Genomic DNA, 22318 nt, shown 5'->3' with positions numbered 1-22318 from the left:
CGAAAAGCGCAGTTTATTTTGGATTTTAAAGAAGTAAGTTTGTTACATGATACTTTAATATTTTATAATTAATTTCTAGGCACAATTCCGATTTCTTTGGCGCCGCGATTTGAAGGTACCGTTGGAAAGAGGAAGTCCTCCTGATTAAAAAATATGTAGGGTTATAGGTACCGCAAACGCTTAGTTTACGAGATATTCGACCTTAAAGTTCAAAAATTCCCGAAATTCGAGCATTTCAACAAGCTATTTTACCGCATTAAACACACTTTACTCACATTTTTCACTTCAAATTAATTAATTTAAACTATAAACTTTTAAATAAATCCACATTTTACACTTTTAACAGTTTTTTTGCCGAAGAAATCTTTATTTTAAAAATTACATTTTACACTCGTAGTGAACATCAAGTGTGTGCTAAAAATTACGACGAAATGGAGCGCTGCCATGTGATAATAACGAAATTCGCTGAAATTCCTTTTTTTCCAAAAATTCCTCTATCCATTCATATGGATATGTTCTTTATTTAATTTAATAAACAAATATGTAATATTATATACTAATATTATATAATAATATTTAACCATTTTGTAATGAAAACTCAAACTTTGTTTGAATATTAGTGCAAAGATAACCAAAAAATATAACCACTTTATAACGAAACTCAATATATTTTTTTTATTTTAACGCAGAAAGGAGTACTATGCGAAAGTACTTTAGTCACCCCGGGTATTCGCTCGACCAGGGTTATTTTTTAAAAGCGCGGCCGAAGGCCGCCAACGCAGAAAGGAGTACTACGCGAAAGTACTTTAGTCACCCCGGGTATTCGCTCGACCAGGGTTATTTTTTAAAAGCGCGGCCGAAGGCCGCCAACGCAGAAAGGAGTACTACGCGAAAGTACTTCAGTCACCCCGGGTATTCGCTCGACCAGGGTTATTTTTTAAAGTGCGGCCGAAGGCCAACGCAAAAGGTGTACTACGCGAAAGTATTTCAGTCAGCCCGGGTATTCGCTCGACCAGGGTTATTTTTTAAAGCGCGTAGAAAGGAGTACTACGCAAAGTACTACAGTCACCCGGGTATTCGCTCGACCAGGGTTATTTTTTAAAAGCGCGGCCGAAGGCCGCCAACGCAGAAAGGAGTACTACGCGAAAGTACTTTAGTCACCCCGGGTATTCGCTCGACCAGGGTTATTTTTTTAAAGCGTGGCCGAAGGCCGCCAACGCAGAAAGGAGTACTACGCGAAAGTACTTCAGTCACCCCGATATGATATAAATTTTACAATATTATTATAGATTTTTACTTATTTATTTTTATTAAACATAAATCGCATATTATACATATACATACATATGTATAGTATATATGTATATATACATATGTATATAAACAAAGAAAAATCGTTAAGAATCCTACAAATTTGGTGTTTGAGATGTGGCAACGCTCGTTTTCCTCATAATTGTAAACAATCTAGCCTTTGCAACGATGAGTGTTCTAAGTGATTTTTAAATTAATAAATATAGGTAAAATATTACAAAATAAAAGTGAAATGTGAACTTATTTCAATCTTTAAAGTGTATATTTAAATATAACAAGAGAAAAATGTGAAAAAATTTAGGGAAACATTGAGAAATAACATGTTTTCTTAGTGCAAATTTTTGAATTTTTAAACGTGAATATTTCAAAAAATATTAGTTATTTTTACATTATTTTCGGATATTCCTCCTCTGGAGAAGCTACCCTATCCGCGCATACCCCATTTATATGGAAATTCGTTTTTTTTACCCCGCCGCCAAAGTAATCGGAATCGTGCCAATTTCTATTATATATATACATATTTTTAGTTCCTTTTTTATAGAGAAATCGAAAAAGCTTCACAAGGAGAAAAAGGTAAGCATTGTGAATTGAATGTTGTGTGCATAATTAAACATTTTAATATTACAGGAATCATTTGGAGAATTCAAATATATTGCGTACAACAAACAAATAAGGGAGTAAATTTTAAATTATTAAAATTAAATAGTGCATATTTATTTCAAATATATATCTACATACATATATATGTATATACATACATACAAAAATTTAAATGAATTTACAATTGTAATTGTGTCGACTTTAGAATACCGTCCCAGGATTTCGGGAATAAAATGGGTATGGTCGGATAGAGGAGGTTCTTCAGATCAATATTGCATCCTTTAGTTGATGTGAAATAAATATAATTCAACAATAAGTTTAATATTAAAAAAATTTACACGAATTAGTGACGTGTGAACATAAAAAGCGAAATATTAGTGTAAAATTAATTTTAAATCGAAAAATACGTTCTTCAAATAGTGGTAATTTTCAGTTTTAAACGCAAATATCTCGAATATTCCCGCGAGTATAACTATATATTATCTTGAACTGGATAGCCTCCTCTATAACTAAAAATGTTCATTTGTTCGTCCAAGATATTTGTTCGTATGCAGAATATCTAAAATTGTTTAAAATAAAAACAACATTAGTGTTTCATCATATACATATACGCATTTCTGCTCCTAAGCAATATTAAGCATAAATATATTAGTATTTGCTTTATAAAAATACATTTATGTTTTTCAGATATAATCCAGAAGCTGGATGCCATTGAGACCCGTCTCACTGCAATTGAAAAGTCCCTAACAGACAAAGTAAGTAACGCAGTATTACATTACCAAATTAACACAGAAGCTAATTTTTATATTTTAATTTTCTAGATGCCAGAGAAGGCCGAGGTGCAGGCGCAAAGTAAATTAGTGCGCGAATGCCGCGTCATAGCGCCAGTTGATTAGTTCTAAGTTGAAGTTTCTTATTTTACTTTAACAAATATGAATTTTTAGCATTATAACTTTTATACTGAAATAACTTGTATTTTTTTTCTGCCGAATGATTTTGATATTATTATTTAATAAAGCGAGATTTAAAAAAAAAACTGAATTTTATTTAAAATAATTGAATTTGCTAGAAGTAACAAAAGGGTAACAGATAATCTTGTTACTGCTTGTTCTGCTAACATGTTTATATGTTATAGGTAACAAACTGATAACGAAAATAATAACACTAACAGATATTCGGGTAACACATACTTTTAGTTATCCATAACACACTGGTAAGCTATGCGCTAACAAAAGAATTTGTTACCCGTAACATACTGTGAAGAGATTTGCTAACAAATGCATGTATTCTGTTAGAACAAGGCAGCATGCGATATTTGCCATTGGTTAGAGCGAGATAACCATTGAACATCAAATAGCTATGTGTTATTTTTTTCCCACTCTCTGAACAAAAGTAACAAATATTTTAACGAATGCAAAAGTGAACAATAACAAGTCGCTTAGGGTGCGAACAGAGTGGCCGCTTGTTGCCGAGCCGAGCCGACTGACGCTTATTGCGAGAACCAATGCGAGAAAACTGGTACTATACAAATTAGTACAAATAAGCGCGAACAGGTCATAGTGGGCGCCGAGCTGGTCAGAGCGCAAAGCTGATTGAATGCGAGAAAAAAGTTCCAAAGCGTATTCCAGCGCCGAAAACATTGTTAATTCTGCGAAAAGCTAGTTTTGGACATAAAATTCTTTGGAAAAAGTTAAATCAAAAATTATATGCTGTCATTCATCATATAATGGCATTCTTGTTAAACTTTTCTTGAGTACAGTCGTGTGTTTTGGTTTATTTAAAATGAATGTAGAACAATTATTAAGTGAAGTTTTTTCTCGGCCGGCTTTGTGGGATCAGAAAAATAAATGTTATCATAACCGTGTTTTAGTGGAAAAGCTATGGATGTCCGTTGCTTCAGAAATGAAAATACCAAGTAAGTTACATTGAAATTTATTATATTTTATTCATGCATACGAAATTACAAAATTTATCTCTTATTAATCTACCATTTTTGACACTTGGTTTGTTGTATTCTTTTATGATTTTTTCCAAATGTTCTTTTTGCACTTCTTCTTTTAAATTTTCATCTAATCATTCTAAATCAATAATTATGTTGTGTAGAAAGCATATACATTTTACAATAAGTTCAGCGAACAAAGGATCCGTTTCAATGGGTTTCCATAATATTCTGAACCTTGCACTTAATAACCCAAAGGCGCATTCAATGTACTTTCTAGCTCTTGAAAGCCGGGCATTAAAATATTCCTGGTTTTCCGTTATCTCCTTTCGGCTATACGGCCTTAACAAACATTCTAAAAGGGGATAAGCCTCATCCCCAAGAAATACATATGACACAATTTCTTCACTGTTTGGCAGACATGTATTTCCTGGTACAGGTAGTTCTCCACTTTTTAAAAGATTAAAGTTTTTAGAAGAGCTAAAAGTGCCACCATCACTTTGCTTTCCGTATCCACCAAGTTCAACCGCAATAAATTTGCAGTTGGAATCGGCAATACCTTGCAACACAAGAGAAAAAAAGTGTTTATAATTATAATACATGGAGCCAGTATTTCCTGGACACTTGATTCGTATGTGCTTCCTGTCGATAGCACCAATACAATTTGGGAAGTTCCATAGCTTCCAGTATTGCTCTGCAATTTCTTGAAAACATTGTTTGTTTGGCTGCGGCATATGTATAGTAAACATATTATCCCATAGAACTTGGGTTGTCTCCTTAACAACAGCTCCTACTGTTGATTTGCCTAGCCGAAACGAAAAAGCTAGTGAGGCAAATGATGCTCCAGTTGCCAGAAATCTAAATAAGAAAGTTAAAACAAAAATTGTTATTTAAATTTATATTATATTATTTCTATAATTTTTTGTATATTATTGTTTAAATTCATGTATGCATATAATTTTTATCATATTTTAATTATATGGTTTTATTTGATCTTGCAGAGGAAGACTTAAAAAAAATGGAAGTATTTACGCGATCAATTTCGATGTGAAGTACGCAAAATTCCAACTCCAAAATCGGGGGATGCCGCATCACAAATTACTTCGAGTTGGCCTTATTTCAATTCTCTACTGTTTTTAAAGGACCAAATGAAATACAGAAATTTAAGTGGTAATTTAAAAGCGTCAAGTGTAAAAGCTACCCAAGAAGAGGTTGAATATGAAGAAGAAATTGAAGATATTCTCAACATTTCACAAGTCGAAGAAACAAGAGATCTGTGTGACAATGACGAGTTCAGATGGGAAGTTCCATCGAAAAAAAAATACCTCTAACAGCACTGCCCAATTGTTGGAAATTGAAAAAAGAAAATTAGCACTGCTGGAAAATAAAAAAATGAAAAAAAAGACTGTATTGGATGAAGATGAAGCATTTTTTGTAACTCGAAAGGAAATGCAAAATGTACTTTATAAATACGTGTATGCAAAAGTTAAAAATAGACTGTCCAATGAAACTTCAAGATACGCGCCTTTGTCTTCACCAATCAGCGCTTCTTCTGAAAGCTACCAGATAAATTCTTAAGACCTTAGCACAACTCCTTGTTTTCAACCAATCTCATTTACCACAGTTGAAGGTACAAATATACCATCAACTTCATCATCATTGGTTCCAGACCAAAATACAATGGAAACTGTAATTTATTCATCTTTAAATTCTTCTTAATTAATTTATATTATTTATTTTTAATTTTTTTGTTTTATTTTTCTTTTTTATTATAACAAAATGTATTCATGAATTTAATACGATAAAAATTAAATTAATACAATAAATACATATATATAAAACATAAAAAATTTCTTACCTGAGAGTTACTATCAAGCGTTCACATGGACATATTGGTACTTTAATAAAATTACTCCACTTTTTTTTTAATTTATCACCAATCTTTTCGAGAATATAGTCGAAAGTTTCAACACTCATTCGAGTATATTCTTTAAACTTGGCAGGATATTTTCTTAAATCACTATATAAGTGATGAAATTCTCCAAATTCACTTCGTTTATCATTTATTAGATGTTTTCCAAATGATTTTTTATTGATAAAATACTTTAAAACAGTAGCCGAAGCTAAATACTCATCATCTGACGAATCCATATCTTTTCACTTCAATTTCACAAACACGAATGAACAACAAACCCAAATGCATACAAACATACATAAAACACAAATAATAGATAAAATATCAGCGCTGATTCTCGCATCCACTATGCACACTCAAACTTGTTTCTCGCATGAACAAGTTCTCGCAATAAGAATCGGCTCGGCATCAAGCGGCCACTCTGTTCGGACCCTTACACGTTTGCTAACAGCTATCCGTCTTGCAGGGTTTATTTAGGAAGGAGGTTAATAACAAATATTTATTGTTTTGGTTGTTCCAACACTTTACTGGCTCGTGTGGTCGACCAGTAAGCTATTGCAAAAGTAAAACAATTAATCGACTGGTAATAAAAAATTTATCGATGGCTAGAAGGGTGCCTAACTTCTGAGAAACTGTGTGTGTGTGCTATTGGGAAACAGTGTTATAATTTATTTATATGGTGAAGTACTAAGGTCAGAAATTTGTTGGTTGTAAAAAAGATGTCCGTTCAAGTAGAGCCGCTGACTTTATCTAAGGGTGAATTATACTGTAATTACTTTGCAAAAAACTAATATTATTTTTTTTGTAGATATAAAGAGAGCCATTGAGTTACTAGATAAATTACAATGTAGTGGAGATTTTCCGACAACTAAGCTTTCTGCGTTACAGAAAGTCCTCCAAAGCGATTTTTTGAACGCTGTCCGAGAAGTTTATGAGCACGTATACGAAACAGTTGACATTCAGGGTTCTCAGGATGTTAGAGCTTCGGCCACAGCTAAAGCCACTGTTGCAGCATTTGCTGCAAGTGAAGGACACGCTCATCCTAGAGTAGTTGAATTACCGAAAACTGAAGAAGGTGAGGCGAAGACATATTTAACATTAATGAAAAAATTGACGTTAAAAAAAAAGAATAAGAATAGCCTTCCCCAAATTAGAGGTAAAAATGATTGGTTTTGAAATATCATACCGTTTTTGGAATTAAAATGGGAATATACAGATAGAGGAGGTTCTCCAAATTAAAGTATGGCATATATATATAAATAGGTCGCTGTCTTATGGTAGTTAATATATTACGGTGTTGAAATGGGGTCGGGTTTAGTATCGCGCCGGTTAATTTTGGTTCACTGTACCTAAACGAAAGAACCAAATTGAAAATTTTAAACACGCATGTATGCTTAAATTATCGAACTTTATTTGAAAACATATTTTATTAAAATCGGTTCACAAATTTTTCCACAAATTCACTTTAAAAAATGCTTTTTTTTGCCAATTTTTAAATATATGTTAGTGTATTTTCATCTGTTGTGCATTGTACCAAGCCAATTATGGATACATTTTCACGCACATATGTATATTACTTATGAATTATAAAAACCACTAGTGATGTTTTTAATTACTTTTGATGGTTAATTTGTTTGTAAATCTTTAAATAAAATACACCTTTTTCTGCATTGAGTTCAATAATTCGAAAAACCAAAATGACTGCCTAATTTGAACTGTCAAATTACCGAGAAAGCACGAACAAAAGGGAATAAATTAAACCCACTTAGCAATAAATGTATGAAGTGAACGCGAAAAGGTGTTCAATGCTAAAATACTGTGGATGGCTTGCCGGTGTTGGACCGGCCAGAGTTATTTTTTAAAGCGCGGAAAGGAATGAAATGCTGAAATACTGACTTATAGTTTTAAAGATATTTGCATTTAAAGTTAAAAAATTGACAACTTTTACATTGATAATTTGTATATTGTGAATAACTTTTTCACTTGTATTATGTTATGTTATTACGTTTCTGTATATTAATATTTTTAATATTTGTTGTAAATAAAGTTTTATTTTAATTATTTTATTTTAGTTAAAATTCTCTGCATTTGCACAATAAGAAAAGGGTGTCCATGGTTATTTTTTTGTGAAGCGCGGCGCGGAAGTTTTGAGTGCATCTACCGCATTTTTAGTGAACTTTGTGAAATCGCGTGTTTGCAATAATTTTTTTGTGAATAATTCGTTAAAATCGGAATGGGAAAAAATCTCAAAGTTTAAATAATAGTGTAAATAAGCTAAGATAAGTTTTATAGGTAAGTAAATTTTATTTGTTTGTAAGATTTGTTTGATTTTTTGGTTGGTTCCTTGCGGAACCGTCAGGCACCCGGAGTACGAAATTTTGCAAATATGAAATTATATACAAAATGATTATATTATGGATTTTTTTGTAGTTTTTTCAGCAATGTCTCGTAGAATACGTGATTTTCGAACTGAAGAAGAGCTAAGCGAATTCGTTAATTCTATTGCGTGGTCGGAAAGCTAAGACGGCGGCGATTTTTCTGCTGATGACAGTGATGTAGACCCCGATTTTGACTTTAGTGCTGCTTTGCGTAGTGAAGATTTAGAAGACGAAGTAGCAGATGTTCAGAACATTGCTGACTTAGCTGTTGTTCAGAATGTGGCAGATATTGCAGATGTCGATATCGGCAATCCAGTTATAGAAGAAAATAGTGAACCAAATCAATGTAAAATATCCCTTTCTCTTATACGAAAGCTTTTTGTTTCTAGATAAGATCTTTATTAGGCATGGATGTAGCAGAAGAGCCAGTTGTTGTAGGTGATCACGCCCGATGGCTAAAGTATGTCACAATGTTTGAAGGCGTATGGATTGACAAAGAGTCTGATGTATTCAAAAAACCGTTGTGGCGAAAAACAAATCTTCAATTATACGCTAATTGGATAAGATTTCAAGGTGATGAGGCTTTGACACCGGAGATATTGGCATTGCATTCGCCGCTTCAGTTTTTTACATTTCTTATGTCAGACGACATTATTTCAAATATTGTGGAACAGAGCAATTTGTACGCAATACAACAAAACATTGAAAAACCATTGAACACCACGCCTGATGAAATAAAACTTTTTATGGGAATCAGTTATTATATGTCGGTGTATAAATATCCCGGAATTCGATCATATTGGGGTAACTATGGTTTCAAGCCAATCATGGATTGTATGCCAAGGAATCGCTGCGATAAAATTCGCCAATTCTTGCATTTTAATAATGATGAAATGACACGCTCCAATCGTGAAAGCCAGTCTTCCGCGTCGTGCCAGCGACTGCCATCAACATCATCGGATGCTGCGCGCAGTTGCAGACGTAATCGGGTCTCTGAGGCAGTTGAAATGTATGGACAAATACCACAACACGATTCGGGATATGATCGTTTGTACAAAATACGCCCAATACTCACGGCACTAAATAAGAACTTCAAAAAGGTTCCAATGCGACCAAGATTATGTGTTGACGAGCAAATCTGTGCGACGAAAATAAAGCACTATATGAAACAATACATACCAGATAAGCCACACCCATGGGGTGATAAGTTATTCCTACTGTGCGATGATTCCGGATTTCGCTACGGATTTGAAATTTATTCCAGCGATGACGACCACCGTCAAGACAATGAACCAAACTTGGGTGCGTCAGCAAATATTGTCAGATTAGCCCGCTCGGATCCGCGATTTGTAAATCATGCAATTTTTTTTGACAATTATTACACTTCGATTCCGTTTATGGTATATTTGCGAACACAAGGCATCTATTCACTTGGGACTATTCGCCGTTCACGAATTCCATTGCGCAAATTACAGCAGAAATTTAAAAATCGTGGTGATTGGGAAGAATACGCTGCTTCATTTCACGGAATTGATGTTACAACTGTGGCTTGGAATGACAATAAAGTTGTCAACATGGCTTCAACAATGGCTGGAATAAAGCCATATCTTGCGGCCAATGGTGAAACGCCTGCGAATGCACGTTACAACAAAAAGAAAAAAACTACAGAGAGCATTCAGTGTCCAAACGTTATCCACGAGTATAACAAATACATGGGCGGCGTTGACCTCTTAGATTCGTCACTGGGTCGTAGTCATATTCGCATAAAATCACGAAAGTGGACAAACCGATTATTCTACCACATGTGTGATATGGCTATCATCAATGCCTGGATGTTATTTAAGCGACATCATGCGGACACCAATCAAACTGAGCCCAAGATGGTATTGCACTAATTTGTGTCAGAAGTTGCCCAGTGCCTGACAAAATCTGGTACTGATATGAGAATTGGAATAGGTCGACGAACAAATTTGGAAGTAGAAATATCTGCAAAACGTCAACGCCCCATGTCTGGTCCGCTACCACCACGTGACATTCGCCTAGATAACGTTAGGTAATTACCAGAGTATGTGAAGGAGGGAAAGCCGCGATGTAAGAATCCCAATTGCACATCTCGTTCAAAAGTACGATGTCGAAAATGTGGAGTACATTTGTGTTTTACACCAGAAAAAAACTGCTTTGCTGTATTTCACCAGAACTAAAGCCAATAATGGTGTAGTATATATTTCTGTGGTGTATCCTGTATATCCTTGTCTTACAATAAAAAAGACAAATCGACATGCAACAGCACACAAAAACATTGACCAACATCGAAATAAAAATGTTTCTTTTTTTAGTTCATCTTGTTTATTTTTGAAGTTCGGGTGCCTAGTGGTTCCGCTAGGAACCAACCAGGGTTTTTCTACCTAGCTGAGGTAAATTTCACTTGCAAACAAATGCCCCTATTGCGGTTTTCAACCCAACTGCATTTCAGTCGAAGTTTAAAAATTCGGTACAAAAATATAAAATATCACTTCATTCCAGAATAATTAATAATAAAATAAAAAAAATATTACTTTGTGTCTTAAATAACCAAAAAAAATTAAAATCTTTGCGAAGATTTTAATTTAGCAATTTTGAGGCGCTGCACCTCAATTTGAATTTATTTTTTCCAAATTGTGGCTTTCCTCTTCCTACTTCTGGAAACTTCTCCATTAACTCAACCAATTTTTCGAATTGCTTTTTTGTTACAACTTTATTTTTTCTAAAAATTTATAAAAAATATTAATTAAAATTAATTTAACATTAATTAAAATAGTTATTTTACCCGTCCTCCATTTTTCTTTAATATCTTTTTGTATTTCACTGCACGAATGTTGAACTTATTTATATACTAGTCAACCCCACTTGTACAGAGTTGAAAAGTTCGATCATACTTCAACCGCAATTTTTTTTTTTACGGATTGAGTTGAAGTTGGCAATACCGAATTTTTAAACTTCTACTGAAATGCAGTTGGGTTGAAAACCGCAATAGGGCACAAGTCTACATAACATATCGTTGATTTGCGCCCACGCTCCAACGGAAGAGATGGACGATGTGACCAAACATGCCTTCTATAAGCGCTTGGAGAGCACCTATAAGAACTGCCCCCGCCCCGATATCAAAATCGTGCTTGTCGACTTTAACGCCAAGGTGGGTAAAAAAGGTATATTTGGCACTGCCGTCGGTAAATTCAGCCTCCACGATGAAACATCCCCAAATGTATTGAGGCTGATCGACTTCGCCGGGGCCTGAAATATGATTATCTGTAATAGTATATTCCTGCATAAAAAACTTCATCAAGATATCTGGTTGTCTGCGGATTGAAAAGCCACTAACCAGATCGATCATGTTATGATAGATGGAAGACACGTCTTCAGTGCTTTAGGCATTTGTGATCATGTTATGATAGATGGAAGACACGTCTTCAGTGCTTTAGGCATTTGTACGCTCTGAGGTCATTACATTGACTCGGACCACTACCACATCCGCTTCTGGGCAGCAACAAACACAAGAGAGGTTCGACGTCGAAAAGCTGCACTCACAACAGAAAGTCGACCGATTTGCTAGTCGAATTGCAATTCTGCTCTCTGAGAGCACTCATCAACAAATGCGGTGGACTCTTGTAGAACCCCCAAAGGTGATCTAGTGACTGATGCCCAGAGCATACTAATATTATGGAGGGAACATTTCTCCAGCCTGCTGAATGGCAATGAAAATATAACGCCAGGAAAGGTGAAACCGATTTTCCAATCGATGACGATGGAGCAGACGTTCCATTACCTGACTATGAAGAAGTTTGAATAGCAATTACCCGCCTAAAGAACAACAAAGCGAAAAGGGACGATGGATTGCCGACCGAGCTATTCAAACACGGAGCCGAAGCACTGAAAGGGACATGCTTCAGCTTCTTTGTAAAATATGGTTGGACGAAAGCAGGCCAACGATTGGAATTTCAGTGTGGTTTGCCCAATCCACAAAAAGAGAGATCTCACAATCGCCACCAACTACGTGGGATAAGTCTCCTAAACATCGCATATAGGTTCTATCGAGCGTATTGTGTGAAAGATTAAAACTCACCGTCAACAAACTGGTTGGACCTTATCAGTGTGTCTTTCGGCACGATTCCGATTACTTTGGCGGAGGGGTAAAAAAACCGTATAAATGGGGAATGTGCGGATAGGGGACCTTCTCCAGAGAAGAAGTATCCAAAAATAATATAAAAATAACTTTTATTTCTTAAAATATTCACGATTAAAAGTTCAAAAATTTGCACTAATAACACATGGTATTTCTCTATGTATCACTAAATTTTTTCACGTTTTTCACTCTGTATATTTAAATATGCACTCTAAACATTGAACTAAGTTCACATTTCACTTTTATTTTGGTATATTTTACCTAAATTTACTAATTTAAAAATCACTTCGCACACTCATCGTTGAAAAGGTTAGATTGTTTACAATTATGAGGAAAACAAGCCTTGCCACATCTTAAACAGCAAATATGTAGGATTTTTAACCATTTTTCTTTGTTTGCTTTTTCGCGTGATTCTTTTTTCTATATTAACTATAAAAAAAATTCTTTCTACATATGTATATGTGTAATATGTGATTTATGTGACTGAAGTACTTTCGCGTAGTACACATGATGTTCACTAGGGTGGGTCGATTCCGGACTTTTTTCGATTCGGGATTTCTAATAGTGCGGAAAAGTTGCCTTAGTACATCCTGATTCCAATGCAACTTTTTGTTTTGAGATCGGATTGCATCTTCAACCCCAACTCCGGCCTTGAAATTTCGGGAATTCGTCTAAAATCGTGAAATTGTCTACCTAGCGCCTGAAATACGCATTTCATGGCAAAACGTATAAAACAAAAGTTATTTGTCACGTCATTTGCTACCGAAATGGTATACGTGATCATGGCCCTATAACGAACCGTTCCCGAGATACGAGCGAAAATGCGGCGCCAGAGCGCAAGGTAAAAACCGGCTTGCGGCCACACTTCTTGACGTTGATTTCGCCGAGTGCTATCACTCACATTCATTCACCTACGCCAAAGGACACGTTCGGGTAGGTCTCCACACAAATATTTTTTCATCGAGTTCCTTCATTCTTGTCGGTGATTTCGCCGAGTTCTATCACTTACATTCATTTCCCTGCGCCATACGACACGTTCGGACTGGTCTCCACATAAATATTTTTTCATCGAGTTCCTTCACTCTTGTCGTTGATTTCGCCGAGTGCTATCACTTATATTCTCTCAACATAACACAGAACTCAAAATGTCTGTATCTAAATTTAAATTTAGACAGAAATGTCCTGTGTTTGGCATATATCCGTAAAATCTCTCTGAGTCCCAGTTACCTACTTACCAGGATGTTCTTTTGTGTTATCAGTTTGAAAGATTTCGTATAGGGCGACTCCGAGGCGACAACTATGAACCTAGGAGTACAGAAATAGTTGCAAAAAAGGTTGAAAATACTTTCAAAAAGTCATCTATTCCGATAGTTTCACATACCAGAGTTGTACAAATGCTCACCACATACCATAAGAAATTTCTGACTCTTAAACAAATGTTTTTGAGGAACCCAATAGGTTTGACCTCTAAAAGAGACGACTTTGTCTCTTCTGCCGGAAAATTATTTGACTTCGCTGCTTGTAAATGCTTTATTTTTCTTTTTGCACTTGTCCCAAGAAAGGAAAGTTTCTATCAATGAACAACCATTTCTCTTGGACCAGAGAACCAGAAGAATTGGTCGTATTGGAAGTGTTGATCAACCTGAAACAAAAAAGATTACAAAGAAAAATGAACGTAAAGAAAAGCTTTCAAAATGTCACTCAACATCAACACTTACCAGAAAAGTATCAGCTAGAACACGTGACCATTCAGATCAGCCAGACTCTCATACAGACGACAACAATGTAGGTGCGTCACACATGGATTCTTCCAAAAACAATGCTGATGATGAATTTTCTCTTCCATCCTCTAAAACCAAACAAAACACACTAGTATAAGAACGCACTGCTTTAGCTGCCCAAAGATTTGGAGTAATTGATAGAGCAGCGGCCTTGATTGTTTCATCGGCTTTTCTGGATGCCAAAAAAGCAGGTGTGATAACAGAGGATCAGGCTAGCTTTGTCACTGACAAATGCAAGATTAGTCGGGCAAAAAAAATGTTGGAGTTAAGCTCCAAAACACCGAATGTATTGACTCTGTATATGGCCTGTATTTTGACGGCCGCAAAGACAATACACTTACACAAGTCAGCGAAGCGGAACCTGGTTGTCATTACTTTGGCCACGTCACCTCTCCTTCCGGGTCAGCTGAGGATGAGACGCAAACTATATGGCAACATTTACAAGACAATTCAGTTGATGTGGAACATCTAGAAGTTGTCGGTGCTGATGGCACCAACACGAACACAGATTGGAAAGGTGGAATCATTCGGAAACTAGAAGAAAGAATAGGTAGCCCATTACAGTGGGTTGTTTGTCTTCTACATTTTAACGAACTTCCATTTCGTGCTCTTTTCGAACACATAGATGGTGTCTCAAAGAGTCCAAATACATTCTCAGGTAAACTGCTCCCTGATTGTGAGAAGTTGCCTGTTGTCAAATTTGAAAGTTTTCCATCCTGCCAATTACCTTCTGAGGTTATTAATCCGACCCAACTTAGCACAGACCAAGCTTATCTCTATAAAATATCAGAAGCTGTTATTTTCGGTCAATGTTCCTCAGATTTAGCGTCGGTGCATCCAGGTAACATGTGCAAATCTCGGTGGCTCACCTGTGCAAATAGAATTCTGAGATTATACATTTCTACTGACAAACCAACAAAGGATATAAAGATTTTGGTCAAGTACATACTTACAGTTTACTAACCTTTCTGGTTCTCAATAAGATTCAACAGTTCAATCAAAGATGGCTCGCGCCATCTGCAATTCAAAGGTCGAGATACTTACCTGCTAAACTGCGCAAGGTTGTCGATTCATCCATTCAACAGAATGCTTTCTTTGCTCTTCCAGAAAACATTCTCCTTAGTATGATGACTGACGAACGGATAGATAAGCAGAGTCTGACACTTTAAATGGAAGGGTTAGATGTAATAAAGTGCCAAAGCTGAATTTTAAAGCTAATAATTATTACGATATGATTAACTGGAAGACTATTACCTTGACTGTTCCACCAGTTCTTTGTTCAGTTTCTAACGAAGAACTCATAAAAGGGCTGTCGGGAGACACTGCAGAGGTATGGAAATTTAGTGAATTCCCCTCTCACACCGTGGCAGTCGAGAGAACCGTCAAACTGGTGACAGAGGCATCTTCTAAAGTTATTGGCCCCCAATCTCGTGATCGTTTTATACGCTCTACACTGAAATCTAGGCAGCAAGTGCCAAAGTTTAGTAGAAAATCTGATTTTATCAATAAATTTGACACAGATTCAGACTAAAACAAGCCTGACATATGGTTGGTTGGTTGGGTTGGGCTTGGGAGGAACCCGAAGAGCAGCCACCTCCACGCGGTGGGTTCTGGGTGACCAATACAGCTTAGCTGAGAGCTGCAACAATTTTCACCTTGCGCTGTGGCGCGCCGCCTTTTCGCTCGTATCTCGAGAACGGTTCGTCCTACGGCCATGATCACATTTCGGTAGCAAATGACTTGACAAATAACTTTTGTTTTATACATTTTGCCATGAGATACGTATTTCAGGCGATAGGTAGACAATTTCAACCCTATACATTTTTTAATCAGGAGGACTTCCTCTTTCCAACGGTACCTTCAAATCGCGGCGCCAAAGAAATCGGAATTGTGCCTATCTTTCGACCCGGAAAATCAACAACCGACCAGATATTCATCATGTGCCGAATTTTGGAAAAGACCCGTGAAAAGAGAAACGGCACACACCACCTCTTCGTCGGAAAGGAGCTGCCTTTACGTCGAGATGTCTGAATTTGGTATCCCCGCAAAACTCTTCTCCAAGCCGTTCGAAACCAAACGATGTTTTAGACAAGGCGACGTCCTATTGTGCGATTTCTTCAACCTGGTGCTGGAGAAAATAATTTGAGCTGCAGAACTTAATCGAGCAGGTAGATATTGATATCATTGGTCTCTGACTTCGCTTGGAATCCCCAATTGGCGCCACGTAGCGAAAAGAAAAAACGACTTTATTAACTCAGCTATAATCGCGTAAGAGGTGTTGCGCTAGTAAAAAAGAAGCTTTTGTAAGCAATAGAACACACTTATCAACCATAAATGTGTTTTGTTTTTATTTAATTTAGTTACAAAATATTTTTTCTATTAATTTTTTTTTATTATTTTCATTCGTTGACAAATAGGACGAATGAACAGAATTTAACCAAAATAAAGTTACAACCGAGAAGGACATATAGTAACAATACCATAGTAAAGGTATCATGGTATTCTGTTTACTACGTTGGTGACACAAATGACAATGTAGTAAACTCAAATACTAACTTTGTTTCATAGGCATTAAATATTTCAAAAATATTTTAAACAATAAATATGTTGTTATGTGTTATGGAGAAAATAAGTTCAATTATTTAAAGTACTCTAAAGTTAATCTATTTTCATCGCAAAAAAGCGATTTGGTTAAAGTTTCTCTAAATTCGTCACATAAAATTAGTCATTTCCTGCTTTTTTGGAAGAAAAATTGTGAAAAATGTTTTTTTCTATTTCTATTTTAATTTTTTAAGTCATTTTGACAATATCACGAAGAGCTTTTTTGTAAAAGCTTTTAGCAAAGTTTGTTACCTGTTTTTTTTAGCTATGTTTATACAAATACAAAAATTAAACATCATAGTGTTGTTACCAGCAAAATACTACATTGATCATATGATATTTTGCTAGTATTTGGTAACACACATATGGTATTGTTACTACATGTATGTCTCGGGTATTATTGAACTAAAATTTTATTTGCAATATTATGTTAATAAATGAAAAGTGCATAATATAAGTGCAAAAGACTATTAAAATATAGAAATTACTAGTTAAAAATATTGATTTTTTTTTTTAAGTTTTCAATACAAATATCTTAAAAACTATAAGTCAGTGGCAACAATACATATATATTTTCGTGATCTGGAGAACGTTCACTTTCCACTAATACCAATTTTAACCCTGAAATATGTAGATGCTATTCTAAATCCCATCCCTAATTGGTTTTTACAAATAAATTTTATATTAAATATTGCAAAATTAGCTTTTGATCAATATTTAACTATTCAATTCTTTTTCACATAATAAAAGGTTTTTTTGCACTATTTATTACAAGCTAAATATGTAGAAGCGAATTAGTGAAGTATTAGCAAAGTTAAAAATATAAATGGAAAATTCATTAGGGGTATTCGCTTGCTCTTGCAAGATTGCAGATTGCAAAAATACTATACCGAAATATACAAAGGCACGAGAGCACCCATTGCAGAATCTAGTGATATATGAATGGCTAATTCGGTCAATTTGTTGTGAATGACTATTAAGCATGGCTATTGTGAATTGGCGCACCTTTTGCATACATTTTTAACAAAGAAAAACTGTAACAAATCTTTATATTTTAAATAGAAATAATAAAATCTATTTAAAACTTACCATCCTCAACAATTTAACAACGTAATATGTCTTTATGTAAAATGACAGCTAAAACAGGGTTGCAATTATATTTTTACGTGACATTATATAGTATGCATATACATAGGTTTTAGACTGACATATTTTACAGCCATTGCAAATAATTTTCTGCGTGTATTTGTTGTTGTGCCGGTGCACCAAGAGGAAATATATGCAATTCTTGCACCGTGCAAGGGTTTTGTAAGAGCAAGAGAATACCCTTACTATAAATTGAAGAAGCACGTATGGCATAATAGTAGAACTTTAAATGTAAATGTTTTAAAAGTCATATTTTATGGCATATATATATTATTTTTCTTATTCTGGGAAACCTTCTGTATGCGTATATACTTATTTTAACTCCGAATTCGGAGAATTATATTCTACATTTTTCCCATGGGTTTTGTGATATTTTGATTTCAAATTCATTTATCTAAAGTGACTGACGAATGGTTTTTGCTATATTAAAAGATATGACAACAATTTCAAACTTTATTATAATTTTTTCTGCAAAATTACGATTCTTTTGACGCATATACCCGACTCAGATGTGTAGTTTGGAAAATATTTGTATTTAAAGTTAAGAAATTTGTAAAAGTAATAAACACTATTTCACTCACATTTTTCAATTAATATATATTTAATTACACTGTACTCATTGAATATATCGGGTGATTTTTTAAGAGCTTGATAACTTTTTTTAAAAAAAAAACGCATAAAATTTGCAAAATCTCATCGGTTCTTTATTTGAAACGTTAGATTGGTTCATGACATTTACTTTTTGAAGATAATTTCATTTAAATGTTGACCGCGGCTGCGTCTTAGGTGGTCCATTCGGAAAGTCCAATTTTGGGCAACTTTTTCGAGCATTTCGGCCGGAATAGCCCGAATTTCTTCGGAAATGTTGTCTTCCAAAGCTGGAATAGTTGCTGGCTTATTTCTGTAGACTTTAGACTTGACGTAGCCCCACAAAAAATAGTCTAAAGGCGTTAAATCGCATGATCTTGGTGGCCAACTTACGGGTCCATTTCTTGAGATGAATTGTTCTCCGAAGTTTTCCCTCAAAATGGCCATAGAATCGCGAGCTGTGTGGCATGTAACGTTTCAAATAAAGAACCGATGAGATTTTGCAAATTTTATGCGTTTTTTTTTTTTTTTAAAGTTATCAAGCTCTTAAAAAATCACCCGATATATCTTAAATTTTCATTTATTGTGTATTTATTTAAGAAAATAAATATATTTTAAAAATTATTTTGTGCACCTAGTACAGTTTCAAAAGATTTATGTGTTTAGACTTATCACAAATATTAGTGTTGCCATATTTTGTATCGTGAAAAAAAAAAATCAATTTCTGTTTATCACCTTTATTATTCTTTCTTTGAAGCTCGGCCGAAAGTCGGTAGTGCAAAAAGAAGTTTGACACGAAAGAACTCTGAACACCCCGGTGTTGTGCCGACCAAGGTTATTTTTTTTTTTGAAGCGCTGTCGAAGACCGTCAGTGCAGAACGAAGTTCGACTTAAAAGAACTTTGAACACCTCGGTGTTCAACCGACCATTGTTATTTTTTTGAAACGCGACCGAAAGCTGCCGATGCAGAAAAAAATAAATGCGAAATAATATATAACTTTTCTCTATTTAAAAATAAGATATGACATATAACCTATACGAATGAAATAAAAATCCTTTTGAACCATTGTCCCCTTATATAGTAAACTGAAAAATGTTTGTTTAGTTTTTCAGAACACAATATGTGATAACATTGGTATTCGTCATGAATGTAACCACACAAACTGTGAATGTTAACTTGTTATATACAATTGTTGACCTTTTTAAATTCGGAGAACCTCCTCTATCCACCCGTAACTCCATATTCGGGATCCGTTGTATTTGTCATTGTATTTTATATTCGTGATTTTTAATAAAAAAAGTAATAAAAAACCAACAAAAAATGTACGTGCCTTTCAAATACAAGAGTGTAAGAAAATACAACGGTGCGGCCTTATTGTAATTGTGATTTGTCACAGCTGATCACAATTAAAAAGATGGTTAAACTATTAGACGTTGTAAGTTTCCAATGCTAATATTTTCTAAATATTTTAATAAACACTTTTTTTTGTTACAGAAGTTCAAAAGAGAAAAAATAAGGCGCCGTGAAAAGCCCAAAAAAAAATGGACTGATACAGAAGTTGGTCAAGTTTTAGACTACTTGCAGGAGCATCCGTTGTTTCAAGTAAGTTATTCTCATTTTGTTTATATCCACCCTGGCATCGTAAAATACTGTAGCTTGGTACGAAAGTGCGCACCGTATACAAGTCACCAGAGCTGTGGAAAATGGGACAGCTGCGTGCCGGCTTTTTAGATTAGTCTTTTATTATTAAATAATTTTGTGCTTTTAGAAAAATTGTCTATGATGTGCTCCCATTTTTATAGTTTGCAGGACATCTTTTTTAAGGGATCGTCTCAGTGTGACCCTCCGAAAAAACACATGTTTTCGCTATTTTTTTTAATGTTGAAACTAACTAATCGGTCCGGATTTTTTTTTATAAATAAATACATTCATGACGAAAACAAAATGATTTTCTTATATTTATTTATTTGGTGTATAATAGTTAAATAAATGGTTGAAATGACACGTAAAACAAAGGTCATGTACGAGGCTTCCATAGCGCGATAGAGAATGACGTTAAAATGTTATCTCCAAATTGGAGCTAGATGCCTTCAAAACTCTTCCTTCAAGAGTGGAAACCGTTCAAAGATTGGAGTCGCTACGTTCTCCACTCTGTTCCCTTTCTACAAGAAACGCTGTAGCGACCGTAATAATTTGAATTTCGATTTCAAGATTTGAGAGAATGTTTATTACAGGATAGTATATCCGATAATGTAACAAAAAAAATCGATTTTTCGAAAATTTTACACTAAGACGATTCCTTAAAAGCAAATCAGCAAACTCAACATACGAATTATAGTCTGAATAAGTAACAATTCTTGACGATAACGAAGTTATTACTTCGGATCAGCTGGAAAACAACACAATTTGTATATTCGAATATATTGTCGAAGTCGCTATAACTGTGAAATTCTTATTCCAGTTACCACTAAACAACATGAAAATTTAAATAACAACAAGACGGTTGGGTTTCTTCAAAAAATGAAAGAATATGCACGGAAAACAGCTATTATTGAGTATAAAGATGAATTACAAGAAGTAAACGGAGATATAGTTCAAGCGAAACCGAACTTAATAACGGAGCGAATTTTCATTTAATTCATTGCTGCGCTTTTACACAAATGTAAAAAAATATCAACCCTTATGTTATATAAATTAAAAACATTATGATTCAATTTAGTTTTAACTGAATAAAATTACAAATTTAAATAATGCTGTCGCATTGTGTTACTAGTCAAACATCATATGGTGGTGATTAATGGGGTTCTCGAATTTCTTGATCGACAAATATTGATTCCATTTCCTTTTCATTCAATAAAATATTGTGCAAAATTCAATCGGACTTGAAGCTAATCACAACAAAATTTGTGATTTTCTCATTTGATTTCTGATTTTGAGCTCTTTTAGACCTGCAACCCACTGAAATCCTTCGACTCGTCAAGAAACATTGCACAGATTTTATAAACCTTAGCATCATGAGCGCTGAGTCATGACTCACTACAATATGTCGATTTTTGCATTTGTGGTCACAAGCTACTTAGCTTCTTAGAGTATCGACGATTTTTAGCAAAATACGTCGTGCGGTTATGAACGGCGATTCGCAAGATTAATATAGGAAACTAGTAGGTTTCTTTCAGTGGTATTTTTTTGCGTCGAATACTTTCAAAGCTGGAGTGTTCTCGTCCGTTCGAACGACATGACTTAGCCAGCGTAGCCGCTGCCTTTTAATTCGCTAAACTTTGTTAATGTCGTCGTATATCTCATACAGCTCATCGTTCCATCGAATGCGATATTCGCCGTAGTCAACGCGCGACGGACCATAAATCTTTCGTAGAACTTTTCTCTCGAGAGCTCGCAACGTCTACTCATCAAATGTTGTCATCGTCCATGCCTCTGCACCATATATCAGGACGGGAATAATGAGTGACTTATAGAGTTTGGTTTTTGTTCGTTTGTCGAGAGAACTTTACTTCTCAATTGCCTACTTAATCCAAAGTAGCTCCTGTTGGCAAGATTTATTCTACGTTGGATTTTCAGGGATTGTTCTTGTTCAGAGATTGCAGCGTTGCCTTGGACAATAAATAACCCATTCCAAAATTCTTTAAAATAAATGAAAACACTTTTGCAAGCCCTTATTCAGATGACTCAGATTGTATGGCAGCTACATATATGCGGTTCGGAAAAATGAGCACCTTGGGGAGAAATATTTTAGATCGATGCTTCATATCATTTCTAGTTTATGTAGCTTTAACGGATCTGGATTTTTATAAGGGTAAGAACTGTCAACTCCGCAGCAATCCTCCAAATTATATTCGGGATATTTGCTGCCGCTACATCAACAGTAATGTATATTTTTATAT

General features: G+C 34.9%; 1 protein-coding gene and 1 long non-coding RNA gene across 5 annotated transcripts; both read left to right on the top strand.

Annotated features, from left to right (window-relative positions):
• LOC120780595 lies at positions 1-2927 on the top strand. Its single transcript, XR_005705918.1, has 5 exons — positions 1-33; positions 1853-1884; positions 1939-1988; positions 2599-2666; positions 2733-2927. It is a non-coding gene; the product is annotated as an uncharacterized LOC120780595 (long non-coding RNA).
• A 3439-nt stretch (positions 2928-6366) lies between these two features.
• On the top strand, positions 6367-21109 carry LOC120780570 (protein lin-7 homolog C). 4 transcript variants are annotated; one of them, XR_005705911.1, is made up of 4 exons: positions 6370-6521; positions 6574-6840; positions 19914-20021; positions 20881-21109. XR_005705911.1 is itself a non-coding variant. In XM_040112829.1 (3 exons), the coding sequence occupies exons 1-3, from the start codon at positions 6485-6487 to the stop codon at positions 19310-19312; spliced, it is 441 nt and encodes a 146-aa protein (XP_039968763.1). In that variant the 5' UTR covers positions 6367-6484; the 3' UTR covers positions 19313-19327. The 4 variants fall into 4 exon arrangements, 3 of the variants coding, with proteins under 3 accessions (XP_039968763.1, XP_039968764.1, XP_039968765.1); XM_040112829.1 differs by lacking the exons at positions 19914-20021; positions 20881-21109 and adding an exon at positions 19176-19327 and having other exon boundaries at positions 6367-6521; XM_040112830.1 differs by lacking the exons at positions 19914-20021; positions 20881-21109 and adding an exon at positions 19524-19733 and having other exon boundaries at positions 6369-6521.
• Positions 21110-22318: the final 1209 nt, after the last annotated feature.

The sequence above is a fragment of the Bactrocera tryoni genome, unplaced genomic scaffold (assembly GCF_016617805.1).
Source record: "Bactrocera tryoni isolate S06 unplaced genomic scaffold, CSIRO_BtryS06_freeze2 scaffold_25, whole genome shotgun sequence".
Classification (NCBI taxonomy): domain Eukaryota; kingdom Metazoa; phylum Arthropoda; class Insecta; order Diptera; family Tephritidae; genus Bactrocera; species Bactrocera tryoni.
This window is presented reverse-complemented; position numbering and strand designations above follow the sequence as displayed.

What these genes read in the sequence shown, in the direction of transcription:
- LOC120780570 (XM_040112829.1), top strand. Translation starts at nt 6,485, where the DNA reads ATGTCCGTTCAAGTAGAGCCGCTGACTTTATCTAAGG. An exon ending in GCCGCTGACTTTATCTAAGG is followed by an intron (nt 6,522 to 6,573) that starts GTGAATTATACT and finishes TTTTTTTTGTAG; the next exon opens with ATATAAAGAGAGCCATTGAG. An exon ending in ATTACCGAAAACTGAAGAAG is followed by an intron (nt 6,841 to 19,175) that starts GTGAGGCGAAGA and finishes CTTTCTTTGAAG; the next exon opens with CTCGGCCGAAAGTCGGTAGT.